We start from the raw sequence: 23,713 nt of genomic DNA on the forward strand, positions 1-23,713 counted from the left end.
TGTGTTTGCAACATTTCTTCTAAATGGTGCACGTATGTTGCTAAATTGGAAAGTTGCGGTGCTCACAAGGTCACCGTGCTTTACAGTCAGAGCAGTTTTAACCAGCTAGGGTGATTTCAGTTCAGAGATTTCAGCAGAATTAAAAAGTTAATGAAGGAATAAGAAAATAAGGAAAGGCATAAATGTCATGCCAGTTCATTAAAGGGTAATCTGGCCCTCCTTCAGCTCACCCTTGGCTGACTCTGTTGGTCTTACCGAGCAGTGGAGCTTTCCTCCAGTATCCATCCCGAACCTCAATGTAGTCGTACCAACACAGGCTGCTTTTATACAGATCCATAGTGGTGAAGTTAAGAACGATCTGGAAGAGCAAAAGTAAATGTTAATATATTTAATACAAATGTTTACACAGGTGGAGAGGCAGAAAAGAAGAATAGGGTGGTACCTGTAGTCTTAGGATATAATCAATATACAGTCAATCCATCATCAGTCTCGTATTGTTATTGTATGCACATTCACTGCACTGCAGGGTGCTACTGTGTGTTTGTGTGTGTGTGTGTGTGTGTGCGTGTGCATGTGCGTGTGCGTGTGTGTGTGTGTGTGTTTGTGTGAGTGTGTGAGTGTGTGTGTGTGTGTGTGTATGCACCTTTTCTCCGGGTGTAACGGATATTCTCCAGACACAGTGTGTGTATGACGGGTATCCATTGGGGTAACCAGGAGACGAGAAGTTGCCTGTTGACTCTTGGAGTGTCTCTCCACATGCTGCAACACACACACACACACGCGCACGCACACACAGATGGAGTTACATTTTTGTGGTGAGTCCCGCTGTTGTGCATAATCCTTTCAGCTGTGTACTGATACTTATGATCGGTACATTACTAAAGAACACAAGGCTCTCATATCTATTATTATTCTCAATCTTTTACTGCCAATTTACCAAAATAAATATACTACAGTCTATCTTGTATAAACAAGAGCCTCATACACTCTCTGCCAGAGTTTATGTCTATAATATCTGCTCAGTGCATATGGAAACTCTTAGACACTTATTTCTGATTTGGAAACCAGTAAAGGAATTAAAATTACCCTCCCAAACAAACTTGTGATTGTCATGGTTGGAGGCTGCATGTTTGTATTCCTGTATGTATTAGTATACATATAAGGTCTGACCACAGTCATTAAGCCTCGTCACCATTCAGCAGAATTACACATCCCCCCAGGTGGCAGACTCAGCACAATGAAGATAGTAAGTCATAGCCGGATGACAGTTCATGGGAAATTACCACAAGACATCGCTCTCTTTATTCTTCATTCTGAGTTTAACGGCGTCACTCCCTTTCAAAAGGAGGTTAGCCAAATGTGCCCCTCCTATCCCATCATGCATGCTGTCTTCCCCCACAATGCCCTGGGGCTCTGTTCATCTGTCAGTGAATATGGTATCACTCAAATATGACCTTATAAGGTTGAAGTTGTATCTATTTCCAGCTGGGACACACAAACACAGTTGTGTTCTGTCTATAATAATGAAAATAGATTCAGAAGATAAAAATATATAATATATATAAAGATGTTAATATTAACAAATAAAATGAAAGCAACACTTGCATATTTTCAGATAAATTGTATTATAACAGAACAAAATCAGTCGAAATAAATAAACGCACATACAAATACATGGTAACAGATATTAGGGTTAGGTGAGGTCGTCGGATACATACATCATCGTTTGTACATGAAAACCTGAAGTGTGAACTTTTCTTGAGGATGTGAGTGTGTGAGTGTGCGTGTGTGTGTGGTCCAAAGGGGATGGCAGTATTTCCGATCGTAAACTTTTGCATCATTACTACACAGCTCAGCTTGAGAGCAGATCCAGATCACGTCAGAACCAGACAACAGGGACCGCAGGGACGCCAGAACAGCACGGGTGTGCGCAAGAACTTATGGGAAGAACGTGTGTGTAATGTGTGTAAGACATGAAAATCAGAGAAACACATGGAAAAACAAATTACTCAACTTCACCTCTGTGCCTTGGAGAGTGGACGGGCGTGAAAATGTTACACCAAAGATGCAAGCAGATAAACAGAGGTCATCACACAGAGAGAGGCACACACACACACACACACACACACACACACACACACACACTGTGGTCTCATAGTAAATATATCAGTACCTGGACATCTATACAGCTTCCTTGCCTGTGCAATGTCTCCTTTACTGAGCCTGGTTCGCTGACCAATAGCAGGCCGGACCCCGTTTTCATCTCTGGATGGAAGGATGGTGTCGAGGAACATCCCCCTTCAGCAAGGAAAAGAGAGATTTAACACACATCATGCTCTGATTTCAAGGAAATCAAAGATTTCAACATGTTTAGATTCAAAACAGTATTGTATAACTTATGTTCTAAGGGCAATATGATCTCCATGCAAATCACCCCCAGTATTGTCGTTGAGTGTGTGAGTCGAGCCGAGTGGGGAATAGGAGAGGTTATGGGAGTAGGTATGGCAAAGATTAAAATGTATCCTCATATGGAAAGCATGGAAAGTGAACCTTTGAACACTCTCGCTGCCAAATAACTGGCTGATTTCAGATGGTGGAGAAGTCGAAAACAAGGGAAGGGATTTCATGATGCTGAAAAAGTTCCATTATTTTTTATTGCACTGGTGTGCGATTATTTCCTGTTTCTCCCAAAGTGCTATATCTGTGAATATAAACGAAAGCACAAGTCTGATTAGAACTCAGACACTCTGCACGAATGTTTTCTAACCTGAAGAGGGGCTGCAGGTTCAGTGTAGTTGGTTGAGAGATTATGAAAATGATAAGGATCAGAAAAAACATCTTTTTGCTCCACAAAATTGTGTTTATTTCAACTTTAGACAGCTATAACAAATTTTTTGGTGCGGCATTCAAAACAAGTTTTGAACACAACATTGACATTTTAAGGTCGATATGCCAAACTTGAGAGCAAACAGCTGCTTTCTTACACACCCAGGAGTTACTTTAAATATAGGAGAAAAACAGAAAAAATATCTATTTGAACTGGTCAGAAATAGAAGACAGTGACATAGTGATTAGTGACTAGTGACAGACACAGGATCACAAGATATTGTTTGAAAAGAAATTTAGGAAACTCTGCTAATTGTCTGATTGGCACATAACTAAAGGATCTGTAGTATTTCCTGTATTCCAATTACAGTACAAATACTAACATCAAGGTCCAAAATTATCACCCACCAAATGCCAAAAATCTACGTAGGTGAATAAAAAAAGTCAGCCATAGTAAACTCTCATCACTACAACTCATAAGTTGATTGAACACCTTTTGTTTTGCATTGACTCCACACGACGGCAGTACGATGATCTGCAGCGTTTGTCACAGGTATTCGATAAATAGGACCAGCTCACTTATGGTTTGTGTTTTTAATGACATTGTAACTTGCTGTTTTATTGCCTGTTGGAAAATATTTTGGCCAGAATTTTATTTTTAGTTTACCAGGCATTGGCAGGGTAGACTGTTGTTAAGTGCAACTCAACAATAATGATGATAAATACAGTTAATGTTGAAAACATTTGTAGGTTGTAATTCATTGTGTGCTCAGAAAAAGGAACAGTTACACTATTTTTATATTCACTTTCAACATGTTGCACTGAGCCTTTATTTGCCCTAGGTGATAAAAAACAACATCCACAGAGAGAACCGCTCAAAAAGGTTTAAAACAAATCAAGAGATCATGCCGTTGGTTACCGTGAGAATGTGTTCCTGGCGTAGTGCATGATGCTATCAAAATCATATGGCTCCCCAAGAGAGTTGACCTCCCCTGGCTCCATCTTGAGAAAGTTATACTCCTGGCCTGAGAACCACACATATGCACATTGAAATACACACACACACGTGCACACATGCAAGGACAGCAGCATTAGATGGTTATGACAAACAGTGTGTAACCATTCAGTGCGCTGCCATAAACACGCACACAGATATATTCCTTACACACCATATACTAGAAGTGATGTCTGAGTAGATATGGCATTTTAAGGGCAGCATAGCTCTGATATGTTTCTAAATAAAAACTTGGGTCAGGTTGATTTAACACCTGTCAGACTGTGTTGTGTGTGCAGAGGAGTATGAGGCGGAAAAACAGACCTGAGGTGACTTCACAGTCATTAAAAGCCTCATTCACACTCACACACAGGGCTGGACTCAAGTGTGAATTTGAAAAAACGTACACACACACGTTGTCCTTGGTTGTCTCCTCCCAGAAACAACCCTGGATGATTTTAACGGAGACCCAGGTGCATCTTGGGTACAGAGTCTCACCTGGTTGGATGTTATCCCGGATGATGGTCACGTGATCGTCACGGTCAGGCCGGGTGTGTTCATGCCAGAAGCCAATGACGTGACCCAGTTCGTGCACGACGATGCCAAACTTGTCACAGTTCTTGCCTATGGAGATAGCCTGGGGCCCGTTGCCACGACGACCCACATAGGAACAACACCTAATAAGGATTAGTAGGAAGTTGATAGCAGGGAGATAGGCGGATAATTTTTACGACACATTTGGCAGAGGAAAAGGCATCAGCATTGCTGTATGAACACACACAAACACACACTCACACACACTCACAGAGTTTTCAGGATTTCCTGTCCCGTACTACGTCCACCAGAGGAAAGGCAGCAGGATTTATTTACATATAACGCTCTGATAATGCTGCAGTTTCATAACCTAATGTGAATAAACTGTGAGAATTCACAGACACACACACACACACACACACTCTTTTTTCCTGGTTGACCGAGACATCCGTGCCAGGCTAACAAATCTGATTAAAGTTATCCAGCGAGCTGATTGCAGGGTAAGGATCAGGAATCACTGGAGTAGATAGAGCCTTTTTTCTTACAGCATTTGCGGCTCTAGTATCAGTACAACTACTTCACCCACAACAGGTGCTGCAAAATGTATTGTGGCTCTATTATAAACCATCAGTTATGTACCTGCCTTTCTGTCTCTGCACAGACAGGCTGCAGGGTATTTATACATCAGATTAAACTGTCTAATCTCTGATGAAGCCAGCCTATCACAGGATATGAGACAACTGGCATCATCAGTTAAACACACTCATCCAAATGTTGTTGATATTTAAAAAAATCAGTTGTATTTCAGATGTGAACTTGACTTGTGTAACTATCCATTGTTAAATTAAAAGAGAGAAAGTATTTAACAGCTGCTGGACCAAACAGGACATATATATATAGGATAAATGCTAGTATCTAGTATCAGTCCTTTGTTTGATCAGTTATTAAGCACTGCAACATTTTGATCCTCATAAATTGTCATCAGGCATCACATTGAGGGCAGAGCATGCAGATTATTACAGACTATTCTTTTCCTTACTGTGGACTATTTCTGATGTGCGTATAAATATTAGATGCTCATATTCATCCAACTTTTCATAATACTGGCAGTCTGTGGGGATCACACTGCAAAGTGTCAGCATCAGAAGAGCGGTTGATGAACAGTTACTATTATGCACGGAAATAGTCCATGTTGATGTCTTCATTCAACCAACATTCAAATACTCAAAGGTGTTTTAATCAACAATAATTTAAACAAGCAGCATCCTCCGTGTCTGTACAATGAAGCCAAAAACTGCAGTTCTTCAATCGACCACTTGAGACTGGTGACAGTACAAGTCAATGTCTATAAGCCCCCATGTTAAAATGTCCAACTTGACATCAGAAATTAACATGTTTACAGTCTGGTAGAAAAAACAGTTTTGGTCTCTATACTTAATTTTGACATTCATGACAACTGTACTGAGGCTAAATTTCATTAAACCTTCCTTAGGTCCGGCAATGATCTACGTCTTTGCTGATTTTTAGATTAAGTAGAAGGCAGAAGAGGCAGCACTGCCAACATGGCAGCAGCCAGAGCCACATGTTTTGAGCTTCAAAACAGCACTTCAGAAATCAATGTCACGCAATCGACATCCAAATTTTATTTAAATGAGTAATTATTGATTTTCACATTTGCTGTTGGTTCATTTTCTGCATATCAACTAATCGACTTACCAACTTTCATTTCAGCACTACCAAATATCCTACACATCCTACTTCTTTCAACCATCTGCACAACAACAGCTTGGATAGATAAACTCAAGCATCCTGATTTTAGCCACTCTTAAACCTTACAACTTAGAACCAGTAAAGTGCCACCACTGTACAAACACACTATGACCCGTACCGTGCTGCCACTCAACAGAACAATGCACTTCTGCAGAGTATGAACAAAAAAACTGCACAAACATACAAAAACTTAGACTGCGCAGTGTGATTGGTGGGATGGGGAAACAGAAGCAGGACAGGAAGGAAAGTGGAGCCATTGTTGAGTGACCGTATCGTCTCTCGCTGTGACAAGGTCACTACTGAACTCTAGGTACACACACACACATATCACACTTACGCAGAGAGATTCACCAAACTCACCCGCAAGGTCTGTAGGTGAACACGATGTAGCTTTCCTCGTCCGTCTTCTCAATGAAAGTTACGCACGTCTGTTTCTCCCAGTGACGCATGGCCTGTTTAAACATGGCCCTTTGACTACCTAAAACACACACATTTCACATCCTACGTTTACACAATCACACGTTGGTGTATGTTTTACTGTTTAGCAGTACGGGCAGCAGTCCAGTAGAGTTGCTTACCAGTAAAATTTCCTCCTATGACGTAGGGAATGACTCCTCCAGGCCATATCCGCTCAGCTCGGGATGTGGCAGCTCGGGGAATACGGCTTTTCACAACATTCCCAGTTTTCCCACCTTTTCCAGTTTGGCTCTTGGAAGTGGCAGCTCCCTTGCTGGAGTTCTTGGGGAGATATTCTAAGTGAAAAACAGCAGTGAGCAAGTTTATTGTTCATGTTATAAGAGTTCAAACTGAATAAATTAACGTGGCCAACCCACAAACCAGATTTCAAACCAGGTATGAGTGATGGAGGCTTCATTCAATGCATGAGAAAAGGACTCTCCACACTGTGTCTGCTAATCAAAAAACAGGATTTCATGGACTTCAAATCTATCTTAGATAGATATGGCCTTGCTCGGCAGGATTTCTATAAGTAACTCCAACTCCAGCACTACTTTAATAAGAACATTAAAGGACTTATACAGGAAAATATATCAAGTATTACCAAAATGTTTATCAAAGCCTATAATACAAAACTGCCCAGAATAATTATTGGAGAACTATATGGACATATAGCTGAATTAAGAGGTCACTCAACAAACTATTTTAAGGCGAAATGGAAAAAAGAATTGGGAACTGGAATTACTTTTGAAGACTGGACAAATATAATTAGCACACAAATCACCACTACGGCCACGCAACCGTGGAGTGATTTCTCCTGGAAAAATTATAAATTGTTAAACGTAAAAAAATTGTTAGATTGAAAGCAAAAGTCTAAACAGACAGGACTATAACCTACATGTTGGAGAGGATGTGGACACAGCGTGGCAGATCGTACATACACATATTCCAGAGCTCTCCCATTCTTAAATCTTACTGGGAAGGGGTTAAAAGCATAATTAGAGAAGTCTTGCAGTATAATTTTAATTTTACTTGTTTATCATTCTATCTGGGTAATATTGACATTGAACTACCAAAGAAAGACAGATACCTCCTAAAAATCTTCATGGCAGCGAGCAAAAAAGCCATAACAAGGAGATGGCTCAGATTACAGAGGGACAAAGGTGATGGCCTCTGGGAAAAATGGAACACCTATATCACAAGAAGAAGTGATAACCTGCCTTAATGCCTTGTATATTTTGGTTAAGAAAAACAATGACCATATTGCTGTAATCAGTGCCGATCTACTTGCAACCCTACAGTTCTCTAATATTTTGTTCTTATGAATGTGCGCATGTGTATGTGTGCAGTTATGTATATATGAATATGCTTACAATTATTTGGACATGTGGGTGTGAGTGAACACGTGCACGTACGTGTTTAGGTGCACATGCACATGTGTAGATATCTATTTTTTGTTTTCCTTCTTCACTACATGGCTAGCGTCTGAATTATGTTGTCACATCAGACTGTAACCATACCTTTGTATTGATGCTGCACATGTTCTGTACAAAAAACTTAAAATAATAAAAATAAACAATACTAATCATAATAATAATAATAAAAATGAATAAATTACTTGTCTATTATTAGGAATATCAGTTCTTAAATGTGCTCTGAGATTATTGGATCACAGCATTTCTGATTATATGTGACCTTTCAGAGTTTGTTCTCAGCTCAGAGGGTAATAAAACTCGAGACAGATATAGCTCTGCAACATGCTGTTTTAATAAACATTTTATTTAAAGAAGTTTATATTGGATTAGTTGAGTTGTAACTTATACATTCTGTAGTTCTGGATCTGATTGTGCTCTGGCAAAGCACTGGCAAAGAGCATAAAGAAAGAAAGCTGTCAAAGGTCTAGCAACACTTGGAGTATTGAAATATCTTTATTATAAAACTGGAATGGAAGGACTTGTGGTTTGTATTATTTAAGCCATATCCACATTATAATAGAAAAAAAGGCTCCTTTGCTCTGCATGCATGGGGATGGTTAAGTCTGGGAGGGTTTGTAGCTAGCAAATGTTGATTGACAAAGACTTTGTTTCTGGTCACGTAGAAGTTCGATAATAAGCCAAAATGAAACCAAAGTTTAAAGACTATATTGCAATATTAGATCACTAGAGGCTCAAACCTGTGCAACAAACCTGGTAGCTGAAATGAAAAGTTGATATTTTGCCCAACAAATGTTATTTTTGATTGGTACCCAGTTTTTTCAATATATTGGTCCATCAGCAAAAAACATTGATTTCCTTCATTTCACAATGAATGGGCTTGCAGTCTTGAGGGTCTTGAACTTGTGACAGTGATCATTTCGTCACCTTTTTTGGCAAATTTTGCATGGTTACACAACCAAAAATCTCCCTGGTAGAGCATTCAAAGTTGCTCAGGCAGATGTTATAAAAGCCTCAAGTCTTTGCAGAAGAGTTGTTTTTAATATTGTATGAAAATAAATAGGAACCAGTGACATCCCATAAGATCTAGGATATGGTACTTGCTAAGAGAAATTAGAGTGTGTAGTAAAGTTTTGGGTCCTTACCAAAGCCAAACCTACGTATTCTCTCCAGCAGTAGATATAAAGATCCTCTCTTCTTAGTAATTTCATGTTCCTCCAGGCCACCTGACACAGACAAGAGCCAAGAATCAAAATACAAACAATGCACAATAAATGCTGATATCCTCAGTGGCCCCTGTCTGCTTCCTTCCTGTTCAAGCTGCTTTACTCTGCAGCCGATGGATAATGAGAGAGTTTCAGAGGAAACGTGAGAGAGAGCATTACATGATGATTGCTGAGTGAGAGTGAGATGCTGTCTCGTCCACTTACCAGATGTGTGCCCCTGCCGGGAGTGTGTGTGCATGTGTGTGTGCTGTGTCAGGTCTATCGTCCTGTCAATCTGGAACATGCGCAGGTCCTCCTCGTCTAAAGCAATGTCGCCCCAGAAAACAGCTGCAAGTCAAGAGAAAAAAACATCTGTTATAATCACACAGCAGCAGCAGAATCACTAACATCACCAACATCATCCCTGGAGATGATACGTTTGTTTTAGGAAAAGCTACATTTAATATTTGTCTTTATAGGCAGTGTCACTGGAACAAAGTGTGTACTGTTTATGATTCAAACTCAAGTTCTGGACCCAACTTGCATCAGATCTCAAGTCTTTTCCCTGTCTCAGGTCTATGTTATCTCAAAAGTAAGTTTTCACTATGTCCGATGGGAGAAAACATCTGATGGCATTTCTCAAGTGCCACCTCATCTGCCTACCTCTCGACTATGACCCGGAAATCAATCTCAGTACACCATCAGAGGTCTCAGTTCCTTAAATGCAGCTAAAGGAGGAAGCTTGCCAAGCAGCTATGAGCAACCATGTACAGGTGTATCCAATGCAGAAGTCGTTTTGCCTCCTGTGACTTAAGAAAAAGGCATGACACTGGACAGTTGATACAGATGTGCCACATGTTATATTTAAATGATGTCACGTTTAAAATAACTCCTCTCTCTTCGCATCTCTTTCTTGTCTCCTCTACTAGCATTCCAGGTGGGAGGGCGTAAGATGTGAGGCAAGGAAAGGGATTGACAGACAAAATGAGAAATGAGAATGTCCATGTAAGTGTGTGTTATTTTTCCACAGTTACGTTCACAACCTATATTTTATTTTACACATGTTATTTGCATGTCTTGTGCTGCAACATAAGAGCAATTTGCCCCTGAAAAAGAAGATGAAGTGGACCAGGAGTCAGATGTTTGACAAAGAGAAAGTGACTCAAGATAAATCTGAGTGAAAGAGCAACACTTGCTCCTCCTTCTTTACCACAGCTAAGGTGCGCTCAAGAACAGCCTTTAGGCATTAAGCAGTTACACGAGTAATGCTTATTTTCTTCAACATGTGGGGATTAGAACCAGTCAACCTGAACAAAATCAGATCCAAAACAAGTCTTTTTCTAAATTCTTCTGTTCAGGATTGGATGTATTTGCACATAAGTCCAGTGCAAGTACAAACTGTCTGACCCGTTATGACCTCCAGTGCAGAGATCTAATTAGGTCAGCAATACAATGTGTACTTATACACCGAAGCAGTAAGGAGCAGCAGCTGTCACACATTCCTGGTACAATTCACATACCAGAAAGTGGTCAGGTGTTTTCCTGAGGTGAACTCATCCCATAAATGAAATCCTCTGGTTATTAAATCCTCTGTCGCTATAGCTCAGAGTTATCTGAGTTATAGTGACACTGTCATACCACAGCACAGAGTCATCATAGTTTCACTCACTCCCGTCACACACCCGATACTTCACTCAAATACCAGGAAACTTGTGTTTGATATCAGTGTGCCTGGAGAGCTTAGTGCAGCTTTCCCTCCCTCCCTCCCTGCCTGCCAACCCACACACACCCACACAGTCACCCAGCCTCGGTGGTCTCACAGTCATCTGATATCACACTGTGTTTAAGACTTTTGACAAGTGACACTCCCACCACTGTCCACTCCACTCCTTCCTTCCTCCCTATCTACTCCAGCCTCTCCCACTCATCTTCACATCCTCGTTTCCTCCCTCTTTTCCATACAATCTGACTTACTTATGATGAACATGCTATCTTAAAATAATACTCACATGCCCATGTATACAATACATTGAAACTGTTATCAGTCGCTGTAATAATTCCTCCCTGTCTAACATGACTCAAATGCAAGTGCAAGGAGACAGTATCCACAGTCCTCACTCTGTGCAAAAATGCATTTTTAAGTTCAGCCAAAGCTAATACGAAGCATTAGCAGTCTCAGATTGGTTATTTTTTGTTATTATCCATCCACTTCAGCTCAGCATGGCAATGTTATCTGTGGAAAGACACAGAAAGAATTTTGTACTCCAAACATTTGTAACTTTGGAAGATACACATTTGATCTGACTAACTCAGACTGCTGGAGCCCCATATTAAGTGACCAATAACCAATCTGTAGTTTGCACTATGGACTTAAACCCATCTTTCCCTTGTAAATAAACAAACTACAGTACATTCTAAAAGTCTGGTATTATGAAAGATTAAACTGCATATCATGTCCTTGCTGTTGGTTTGTTTGTTTTACATATTTTCTTTTATTGGATCTCTGAATTTTCTGTTAAGAAGCAGTTAAATCCATATCATGATCTCTATTCGCATGTCAGCTGGACAAAGAAAAAGTTATCTGTAACCACAAGGATGACTGTGTTATTTATTTGCATGTGGAAACTTAAGTTTAAACGTCATAATTTTTCATCAATCATTGATTTAATTCACTAAAACAGTAATGCGCACAACAGACTTGTCATTTAGTTCTTCTGGTTCCTCAAAACCTTCCTCAAATCTTTTAGCTTAGATTTTGTTTCAGATACAAAAAAAATGTGTTGGGGCGCTGCTTAACTCAGTAGGTAGAGTGGGCACCCCATGTACAGAGGCTCAGTCCTTGTTGCAGCTTCCAGGGTTCAAATCTGACCTGTGGCCACCTACTACATATCATTCTCCATCTCTCTCCCCACTTTCCTATCACTCTTCAGCTGCTACTATACAAGAAAGTAAGAAGAAGAAGAAATAAATTAAAATGAACAGCCTGTCTCTTTACATCATCTTACTCAAAAACCTTCCTACCCCATCGCTCTCTTTCTTCAGTCCTGATTCTCAACCATTTTGGACTCTCATGTGTTACAGCACTAAAGCTTTTGGTGTGCATGTGGCTGTGTTTCTATCACACACCCCTCAGCATCAGACAAAGCACATATTGGACTCCTTGTTCAGCCTCTTTCTTTCTTTATTGTCTCCTTCTCCTTCCATATCTACAGTATATCTCCCAGCCACTAACAATGAACAACTGAATGATAACCATCGCTAAATGATTAGCTGAGCGGAGTTACTGGCCTCCACAGGGATTCAAGACACTAATACATTAACAATGGCATGGGAGAAGCTTGTCACTTAGCTAATCAGGATTGCCACTAAAGGAAATGGGGGGTCAGTGTGCCATTGTGCTCAAGTCCGAGCTATTGTTGCAGTGAGGAGCAAACCACAATGACCACAGATGGTTTACAAATCATGATATCAGATACAGACTCAAAGTGTGTGCTGCTGAATGGTGGTATATGATATGTTGGTTAAATATGAGGATAATGTTCCGATATAAAAGGTAGAGATGATGTAATGTATTCATTATTATCTGTATCCTATCTATTTATTATTTTATGTCATGTATCTATTATGTGGACAGTACTAAGTAAGTATGGTTTACGCTAGCATGCTTAGTATAAGACATAGTATTTCTTTAAACAAATCATATAGTTCATTTATCAACTTTTTCTTTTTTTAAACTAATCATATTAATCAAGACTTTTTTTCTGATTTTCTTCAATTATTTTTTTCAAATATGGAAAGAACCCAAACTGACTCAGTCCACTGCAACCAAAACTTATTAGTTTAGTATTAGTAACACCAACTCCTCAAATTGGGGAAGCTGGAAATTTAAACAATTTTTAGTGTTGTAGTCAAGATCTACTAAACTGAGACCAAGTCATGACCAAGATCAGAGTGTAACAGAGACAAGATGAAGACTGTGAGGGTTTAAGATCAAGTCAAGACAAGGTATTACAAGACTGAGTCAAGACCAAGACCAGCTTCCACCTTCAACAAAACTCTTTGGGTAAAGCGCGGTTGCTACATTGAATTGTCTCATTCAAGTGTGACCTTGAAATATTTTTAAACTTCTGTGTTTTGTTTTGTTTTTATGCTGTTTTGCAGCAGCACACTAGACCACATTACCAGAAGATTTTTATGATGTCTCCCCCTGGACAGTTAGCATATAAATCAGACAATGCACAGACAATTAGGTGACATCCTGGCAGTTGTGCTCTTGACCAGTCTTGAGCTAAAATCCAGAGTTCTCTTTGTCTGAGACCGAGACGAGACCAAGGCCTTTAAAAAGTGATCCAAGTCCAACCTTGGTAACACAAGACTGCAAACAATGTAGTGTACTGTGTACTTCAGCTGATGCCAACAGAGCATTTTTAATTAATTATACTGCATCTTCAGCGCCCTGTTTGTCTGAATCAAAGTGTACCTACACATAGATGCTCGTACGACTTCATGCTGCTGACATACTTGGACATTTCATAAACAAGTACACCATCACAAAGAAGTTTGGTCAGGACAAACCAATTATCACCTTGTGATGTTGAGGTAGGCATAAATCACAACCAACCACATCAGTTCTTGTCATTTACTGTTTGGTGTGTATAGACACAGCAGTTTCAGCAATGTCTATCTGGAGCTTGAAAACAAATATTCACAACATGAGCAAATAAAAATTTTTTGTAGCGCAATAAAATATGTTCCCCTGTTTTTATTAAAGAGATTGGAAAAAGGCTGGAGTCCCTGGTCAAAAAGTACAACAGACGTATATAAAAGAGGTTTATTTGACTCTGAAGAGGCTGAGCCCATGTGGCTTTGCCATATAAAGCCACAAAATAACATAATTACACCAGCACTTGTACTAAGATGTGGTCTGGACAAGCATTCGTTCAAATATATATATATTTTTTACTTCAAATTGCATTGTTGGCGACACATTTTCTACTGACACTCCCTTGTATTCCAAACACTGCCAGTGGTGTCATTACGAGCCATATAAATTACCAAAACACCTAAAAGAAACTCACATTTCACCAACACAAGCATTATCTGTGTGATTTGTGTGATAAACATAGAACATATCACATTACACATTACCTGCATTAGAAATGATTCTCCTCTTCCAGGGCAGTGTGTTTGTGTGATGACACCCCATGTAGTTTCAGATGTTTCAGGACAACAAGAGGAACTACAAGGACTAAAAGTTTTCCAGAAAAAAGCAGCTGACACAAGCAGAGATACAAATCGAGAAGAGTACAGTGATAGTAAGTTTGGCCCATTGATTGTTGGGGTCTTGTTAATCCATAGAGATACCATAAATAGCCCAAAGTCAAGCCAGTGGGTGAGGAAGGGTGAGGACAGTGAGGCAGGGAGATGCAGGATGAAAATTATTGATTCAAAAACCCCAGGACGTCCCAGGAGACCTACATCATGCTGACCAGGGCCTTACTGTTCGCCCTTCAGCAGGGGCACTGCAGCAAACACACAAGAGTAATGCAGCAAATACAAACTGAGAGGCAGACTTCCCTCACACGTATTCACCATGTCCCCTAACGGCGGCTGTTTGGAGAGCGCGCAGTCCGGCTTGTTGTATTGATTAACATCATGTTAAAATACACTGGTGGCTGATAAGTCTTATTTGTGCTCTGAACAAGTAGTTTATTGACTCCTCAACGTCATAACATGCGTTACACTGAGAGTTCTCAATTTATTTCCTGGCTCGACCACATTTCATCACAGTGTAGCTGCTTCTCCTGTGATTGGTTACACAATATGTGCATGACATGTTGTGTATAACACCTTGACATCTTACCCAAAATGATCGTCCGTCTTTACCACAGACCTACTGTATACACAAACAATAATTCTTTGCTCTACATTTACAACAACTTTTTAATTAATTAAGGACAATGTATATCAGAGTTTCCACTCTATATTAGCATAATCTCCCATGCCGCTCCCATGCTCACTACAAACTACCTGACCTGTGTGTTTTTATCAAGCCCATTACATTGACGCTGTCCATAACAAGAGCCCTGGTGCTGTGTTTCCATTCCTATTGGTTCTGAGTTCGCTTACATCGTCTCAGTATTTGCTGCTGTCCATGATGGCACAAGTTGTAGATGTCACCTGTTCCTTCTCACCTCTCTCCCCTTTGGTGAGTTCAACTGGTAGGAGCACTCAGTAGCGCTCTCTTTAATGACAGATGCTACTCCATGCCTCACCCTAGTCAAACTTTAACAGAACTCAATGCTCTGCTTAACACACAGTTCTCACTCAGTTCATAGAGGAGTTGCTGGTAAAAGCATGTACCGCGTTTTTTCTTTGATATCAAATATATATCAAATTTGGCTAGCACAGTTTCATAGTCGTCCTCCTTCTCAATCACTTTGAAAGGTATATTTCAATAGGTAATATTTCCGGCTTCATAGCCCATGGGATAGTGTGCCAACCTCAACCCCATGCCGTCTTTGTTACCGACACTATGTCAAAATAAACTAATAATAATTTTAAATTTTAAATCTTCACATAACTCAAATGTTCAAATAATATTAAGGCTCAAAGTTATGCAGAATTAACAGTGTGGGCACTTAGATTGAGGTAGGTGTTGTTGAGGATGGCTTGTTTGAGCACCCAGGCATCATCAAAAGTCAGGACAATCAACATGGCAGCAGCCAGCGCTGCATATTTTGAGCTTCAAAGCAGCTCTTCAGAAATCTACGGGTGACATCATGCATCATTCTTTATACTCTCAGTGATACAGATTTATGCTATATATGCATCCACATTCAGTAATGTTAAATATATATATATATGTGTGTGTGTGTGTGTGTTGGATATGTTGGAAATATTGTTGTATATCCAACATTTAATTCCAAAGTAATTTAATACAATAAGATATTTGTCTGTTCTTTGACATTTTACAGACACCACAGTAAAAGACAATAGAGAATTATTCACTGCTGAGTTATGCACTCATGCTGTACTCACACTAGGGTGTAACTAACACACACACACACACACACACACACACACACACACACACACACTCACTCACTAAGCTCCTCATTAAGCAAATATAAGGTCACACTGTAGGTGTGCTCATAAGTCATGTGTGTATGTGTGTGTGTGTGCGTGTGTATGAACTGATATTATTATACTGTTTGTAACTGCAAATATACTATAATATTAAAAAGAGATTATCTCTGTGCTATTTGAGGATTTTCTCCAAATGTAATCACTGTGCAAGCTGCTTGATCCAAATGTGAGCAACAGGTGCTGGGTTCAAGCTCAGGATGACAGTGATAACTTTGGAAATAAGGTCATCCAAACTCTCCTGTAGCATGTATGTATGGGCATTATAATCCCAGCAGTCATAATTTTGTCAGAATTTCAAATACAGTTCACTGCTACAGTCTCAATCCATACACGACCCTGACGAGTAGAGCTGAAACAATGAGTCGATCAATAGATTTGCAGATTGCCTGGCAGCCCAACTCACCACTACTTCATGGATTATAAGTGACAGAAACCCTAAATCAGTTTTTACAGTTACAAAACCGTGATGTTTAATAATTGACAAGTTGACAATCAAGACATTGATTAAATTGCTGCATCCTTGTTGGTCAATACTGCCTGTCCTTGCTCTCTCATTAGCTAGCCTAACAATTCATTCATTAGTCCAACTGACTACAAGGCACTGCTCTACTCTGCTTTTGCCAACTTTTACTGTTTGACGGTAAATTTGTATTTAATTGTATATTTCCATGTTTTGGATGACTGTTCGAAAAATACTGAGCGTGCAGAAAGACTTCCCTCCCACCAGACAATGCCAATCTGTGCGTGGACTCATTACATTACTACATTATGTTTAAGGTTCAGGAAAAATCATGGTTACGGAAAATAAACTGTGGTTACTACCAAGACGCTCTAAACCCTTATTTTCTGCCTCACTACATACAAGACACATTACATCCTGCATCTGCATTAAATGTTGGCATTAGGCGTAGATTGTAAAGTGTGGAATCATCCAATGTGGACATTATTTCTATGCATACTGAGTTGGATTATGCTTCATGAAGGTTTGACGTTTCTATAGATGTTTTGATACTTGTCTCTATTGGAACCCATTCCTACTTTAAAGCCAGGTTAACCACAGCCTCCAATGTCCATTCTGGAACAAACTGCAATCACTTTAAGTAAGATTACTGCTTACAGTTTTCTTTGTGAGTATTTAAGATGGAATAAATATGTGTCACTTGGCTAATGTAAGGTGTTGCAATGTGAAGAGATGCTCAAGTCGGTAATGTCATCAGTCAGAAATGTGCTTTTAGAGAAAAATGTAGAAGCTTAGTCCAAGTTCCTAAAGTTTGCACCCCCACCCTCCTGCAAATATGTCTGTAAGAGAGGGAGAGGCAGACAGACAGACAGAGAGGATGGGATAATCTCAATTTCTGTGACATAAGATTAAATAATCCTGAACAAAAGAGCGCAGTGTTTATGTGTGTGTGTGTGTGATCATGTAGGAATGAAGAAGAAAATTAAATTGAAACCATGATAATTACAGTTTGCCAGTTCACACACAAGCTAAGCTGCGACTTTTACCTCCGTTTTTCATGTTTAACGTGCATCGACAGAGTTCAAAAACATTCACACACAAACACACACACACAGTAATCATACCTTTTTTCTGGCTTAAACACAGTCCCAGACGCTGACAAAGACCCAATTACACACCTCTGACACATCACTGTGTTTTCCTCCAGGACTGCGTGCGTGTGTGTGTTTATGTTTGTCTACATATAAGGATAGGCAAAAAATTTTTCATGCATGAACACAGCTAAAAACAGATGGCAGAGCAGCAAGGCAAACAACTGGACGACCCAGAAAAGTCCAGACTGATCATAAGCAACTCCAGTTGATATGGATATACTGTCAAGCTGCCATCAGTTCCCAAGGAGAACCATTTATCTTTTTGTTTTTGGTAAATCCAACTGTGAGTGTTGTTGTGCCTGACAAGAGCACATTGCACCAAAATGAAGTGCCAGCGGTGGAGAGCACACCAAAATATCACTGTAAAGCCACAGTAAAATTACAAACTAAACGTAAAAAGGTTCAGGGGTTAATTTCAGTCAGACCCTGTGTTTGTTACACTACAGCTGATTTCAAAATGTAGATGATTATAATATTCAAGGCAAAGGCAAAGGAACATCTGTGACTTCAAAAGAACACTCCACCACATCAACTGAAGGGGATAACAGGCAAAGAAATGTTCAGTATGAGACAAAAATAACATGATATCATATGACACACACAAAGAGAGCTCGTGTAACCTCCTAATCACATTACTGTGACACTGAGATTCCTCTCCAGCAGGTCATGGGTTTGGCCAGACATTGTGACGGGACATGATCATGGCTCGATTTAACCATCAGGGTGTCCTGGGTGTGCACCCAGGGGACCGGCAATGAGCAAAGATCAAGTAAAAGATTTATGACGAAGAACAATGTTAGTTTTTGTCATGCTCTGAATGTTTTCCACATCAGATCAGACCGCACGGGTCATTAAAGTGCTAATTTCTTTGAGGCTTGATGTCACAGTGTACTTACTAAGAATAACAGACAAATTATAGCGAATAAATCAGGTTAAGACAAAATCTGACAAATCTGGCTGAAAGTCGAAAAGTGTTGCAAACTTGATTAAAGTGGCTATAATCTTTTTGTCTATAATAATAATGAGAAAACAATGTGACAATGTGACAATGTGGGTCGCTGAGTGATGAAGAGAATTAGCACCTCATTCTGCAGCTCCCCTCGGCTTTATAGATCTATATACTGTGAATGAGTGTCAGCTCATTGTTTAGGTGTCCTGCCTGCAACCTTACTGCTCCAGTTCAGTCCCACCGTTCCTGTCAGGAGTTGGTAGAAACTAAAAACTGAATATTGGATGTACATTCACCAGTTAAATCTGATGACTCAAATACATACACAAATAACACACATGTAATATTAGATAACATTGAGACAACTCTTTTTGTCTTGTTTTTGGAGCTGGTTTCTTTAAATTTAAACGTAACTGGCATAATAACACAGCGTAAACATCAGAAAGGAAAAGCTATAAAGTTATAGTTTACATCAATGTGTGTTCTGTAGCACTCTAGCTATTGTATTGCTTTGTACAGTGACATAATGCTCTACCTTGTGAAACGTTCTTCACAGTTTTCACATTTAACTTTCAAGCACCGATGGATAGTGCTGGTGAATCCTTGCATTTCTATGATTCCAGCTAAATTGGAGTCGCTTTTTTTTTTTTGTTTGTTAAATTATGGAAATAAATACATCAATGTCAAAGGGAAAAAACTGGGCAGTTCACCAGTTACTTTGTATGCATTTCTGTAAACTCTAAAGACTTGCAATATTATGGCCAGCTGGCCAGCAGTGTAATGTAGCTGACGTTAGTACAAAAAAAATGTGGGGATGTTTGCTTTGAAGGTGTCATTGTTTGATTGTTGTGCATCAACTGTACGTGAATCTGTCATTTAGGTCATGGTGTATCTAGAAGTGCTACGTAAAGGGCAACTGGACTTGCTTAAGGTCTCCTATAAGAACCTAAAGTTGCTCTTGATTTAGCACTTCTGGATTGATGCGCTACCATTTTTGCACATATGTACGCCAAAAAAAGTAAGGAGCAATCACAGACGTTGGTAAAAGTGTACAACTGTGCGTCATACTGTGCAAGGAGGCTGCATCTGTGATCACAGCTGGGTTCCTACAATACTGGGAACAAAAAAAAATAGTTTGACTACAAAGAGAAGGTGGCTTTTTCTCAGCCAATAATGGGTGTATGTGAATGATTTTTGCTGCTATAAATACCATCAGGAAAGGCTAGGTGACATAAAAGCAGCCAGACATTTAATAATTGAGCAATGCGTGGCAGGTGGGTGGAGTGACGGCGGTGCTGACTCATGGCTTCTGCAGCTCCGGAACAATGATGCTCCAAAACAAACAGTGGGCTCTCAGCACGGCTGCAGAGTTTGTGCTGAGGCGGGAATCCTGAGGAAGACTTCGGAAGCTCAGTGGCAGGAGCACTCTGCTCGGGAAAATCCTGTTTAATATAATATGAGTGAGACTGCTCGTCCTCTTGCTCACACACACACACACATACAACACAGCCACAGTGTTAAACACACACGCATACACACATTGCTCTAGTTTCCTTCCTACTGAGGATTGGGGGAAGGGGTGAACAGTAGCAGCAGCTCCCTGTCACGACATGGTGGGCTTCACTCTCAAAAGCACATACAGTATAGATTGGCACAAGCACACACACACATTCAGCTGGTAAAGATACACCTGGTGCACTGACAGAATACGAAAGAGTACGTTAAACTTCTATCAAAACAGCTGTCTGAACCCCCGTAGTCTCTAAAATGCCATCTGTATCCAGGAGCACTGGTTATGTTATGAAGCTTTCTTTCGATTTCTTGTTTTGTTGCTGTCTCTGGCGTTTTGTTGTAAATTTTAAATCACTCTATATGTTTCAAAATATCTCGCCAAAGGACACTTAAAGACATGATTAATGTGTGATGTCCTCATGAATAAATAAATAAACGGAGTAAAAACTATATGGAAAACAGTACACAAAGTGTAAATTCCAATTTAACCTAAAATCATGTACAAATCATGTAGAGTAGAATCTAAATGGACTTCAGGTTTTCTTTTTGGACTTATTAAGTTGTCTCCAGATGAAATTCAAAGAAAATCTTTGAGGCAGTGCCGCTTATCAGATATAAGTTGATGCAAACAGACACATACTGGTCTTAGCTACTTGAACCGAGGCAAATGTGTTAATGTAAGAAGAATCACTCATGCTTGTCTAAAAAGTAATCTCCGGTTCTGAACCTACCCGTTTTAAAGCCCATATGCAGGCATATGCTACCTCCCGACCGTTGCGCTCCTCCAATGAACAATTCCTGGCTCTGCCACCTGTACGCTCTGGCCAATCCAAAGTTTTCTCATCTGTTGTTCCTCGTTGGTGGAACCAGTTCCATAGTTCCTATATCCTCTTGAGTCTCAGGTATGCATGTCAGTATGTCTAACACCTGAGTGTCTCCAAGTGGAATCACCATCAGCTCTGATCACACGGTGCACCACAAATCATTACAGGGGAAAATTGTCTTTTGAGGCGAGACAGAGATGAGATTGTGAGCTGTGTAGTGCAGGAAAAATCAAATGTGCTGCTGTTACCTGTGCTGATGATCTCAGGTCTCTTTTTATTGCAAATTAATATGTATTAGTTGAGTTTTCACGTTTCCTTATGTCTGTTTTCAGTCACAAGTCCCTCAACAAGAAAACACAAAGTCAGTGCATGTTGCTAACTAGTTAGCAACTACAATTACCGTCCTTACAGTCGTTGTAATGGCTGTTTGTGGTGAACAAACACAGCCTTTAAAAAGTGCTCAGAGTGGTAGCACTCCACCAGACCTTTTGTTAGGGTCTGGTGGTGCTATCGCTCTGAGACTGAGTAGTCTCAGTGACTAGACTGAAAGTGTTTGGATACAAATTACGTCAAACGCTGTGAGTTACTGGAAACAACTAAATTGGCAACATGTGCTTTTCTTCTCTGTACCTGTAAAAAAGCCAAACATGAAACCACTTCATGTAGGCTGGAGATCGTCCTTCAAGTTGAAGGTCCTGGTTTGAGGTTTAGATGGAAACTGTGATGTAACTATCCATGTTAAGTTCTCATGAAGTCGACACTAAATTACAGTGAAATCACTATTAACCTGACTATGACAGAAAAGAATTATTCCTCACTCTCAATTTTACTGCAGCCTGAACTCCTGTGCTTTAACATCCAAGTTCATAGCTGTACGCTCATGAGAAAACGTACATTATGAGTTGTACTATACTGTTGCACACTCCTATGATAACTCACTATTGTATTTGAAGAAGAGAACAGGAGCTGGTCTCTTGGGTCACTCCTAAAAAAATGACCCTCAGCTTCATTCGGACATCGTGGTTTGTTTAGCTTTCACTTCGTTTGTGTGAGCATTTTATGAGAACAGTGATTTGGAAGGAAGCATGAATGACTCTTGAGTGAGCGTAGGGAGCTCGTGCACGTCCCTACGAGTGTGTGTGTGTGCGTGCGCGTGTGTGTGTCATCTCCAGCTGAGTGGCAGGATGCAGACAACCAGGAAGAGATAAGCGCGGGTGAATGGAGGGAGCTCTAGCGTTTGTGTGTGTCGAGTGTGTGCGCTTGTGTGCATGTGTGTGTTCGCGTAGGGAAATCACTTCACAAAGGCCTGGAAGTGTGTGTTCTCCTGTCTACCAGCGCGGGACTTGGAGGAGATAAGCAGACAGCCAAATATTCCCCTTGTGTTTTCCCAGCAAAAACAGGAGGCGGAATACCAACCACTCAGACCGATGCCACAGGGTCAGGCCTGGAATGAGCGACGCTTCCACTACTTACATGCTGCACCCACACAAACACACAGAAACACACGCTGACAACAAAATAGGTTCATATCAGGGGTGAAACTATCTACATTATCAATTAGTCTTTTAAATTTGTTTTAAAGTTAAAGATCTGCAGATGCAAAAAATGTCATCTTGACATTATAAACTTTTAAATTTCTTTGCATATATGTACATGTGCCTATGGTGGCTTATGCTGGTGCATATATCATCATATGTATTTAGATATTAGAGGTCTATGTGAGAGTATGTATATGTATCATGGACCTGAGGCAGACTGAAGGATGCATGGCTGCTCAAACAAGCCTCCTGTAATGACACCTGTCAATCAAAGCAGCCACGCTGTTAATTATGCATAACTTTAAACCATAATAATAATAATCTGAACAGGTAGTTCACCCTCAGTACAGTTGTCATGAACGGGGAAATTAGCTATAGAGACCAAAACTGTTTTTTGTACATAGGGGCTTATGGAGATTGACTCATTCTGTAGCCAACCTCAAGTGGCCGTTTGAGGAACTGCAGTTTTTGGCACTTCCTCATTGGGTTCACTTCACAGCCACGGAGGTTGCCAGTTGATGTGTACGCGTTAGAAGATGCACATTGATGGCTGACAGATTTGGCGATTTGGCAGTGTAACTAGAAGATGACTGTAAGATGTTGTAACACAATGACTTGGTTTGTATTTATATTATCATGTAAAAAGATTTTTTATCGAGTGAACTTCTGTGTATCTATAAGAAACATGTGAGTACATAAAAAATGCTCATTACAAGTTCATTACAGAACTCACGTATAATTGCTTGTTTTGTCCCACCAGCAATATAAAATCCAAAGATATTTATTTAACAATAGTATAAAATATGAGAGCCAGAATCACTTTGTCATTTTTGCTCAATCTAGTTGAATTCTTGAATGAAGATTCGTTTCTTAGCAAAATCATTGTTGATTAATTTGCTGTTTCCAAGA

The 23,713-nt window shown here is 40.0% G+C and overlaps 1 protein-coding gene across 4 annotated transcripts in view; it reads right to left on the minus strand.

Moving 5' to 3' along the window:
• tll1 (tolloid-like 1) overlaps positions 1-23,713 on the minus strand; it is a 57,166-nt gene that overhangs the window by 21,879 nt on the left and 11,574 nt on the right. For all 4 annotated transcript variants that reach the window (XR_003463049.1, XM_027283558.1, XM_019266526.2 and 1 more), the window contains 9 exons: positions 9,444-9,566; positions 9,159-9,239; positions 6,703-6,876; positions 6,485-6,602; positions 4,319-4,497; positions 3,746-3,851; positions 2,174-2,298; positions 644-759; positions 256-358 (listed from right to left, as the gene is read on the minus strand). Coding sequence is in view for 3 of the 4 variants with exons in the window: in XM_027283558.1 (XP_027139359.1) it covers positions 256-358; positions 644-759; positions 2,174-2,298; positions 3,746-3,851; positions 4,319-4,497; positions 6,485-6,602; positions 6,703-6,876; positions 9,159-9,239; positions 9,444-9,566 (1,125 nt within the window). In the remaining variant the exon portion in view is untranslated. The remainder of the gene's footprint in view (positions 1-255; positions 359-643; positions 760-2,173; positions 2,299-3,745; positions 3,852-4,318; positions 4,498-6,484; positions 6,603-6,702; positions 6,877-9,158; positions 9,240-9,443; positions 9,567-23,713) is intronic.

Source organism: Larimichthys crocea, chromosome X (genome assembly GCF_000972845.2).
Source record: "Larimichthys crocea isolate SSNF chromosome X, L_crocea_2.0, whole genome shotgun sequence".
NCBI lineage: Eukaryota > Metazoa > Chordata > Actinopteri > Sciaenidae > Larimichthys > Larimichthys crocea.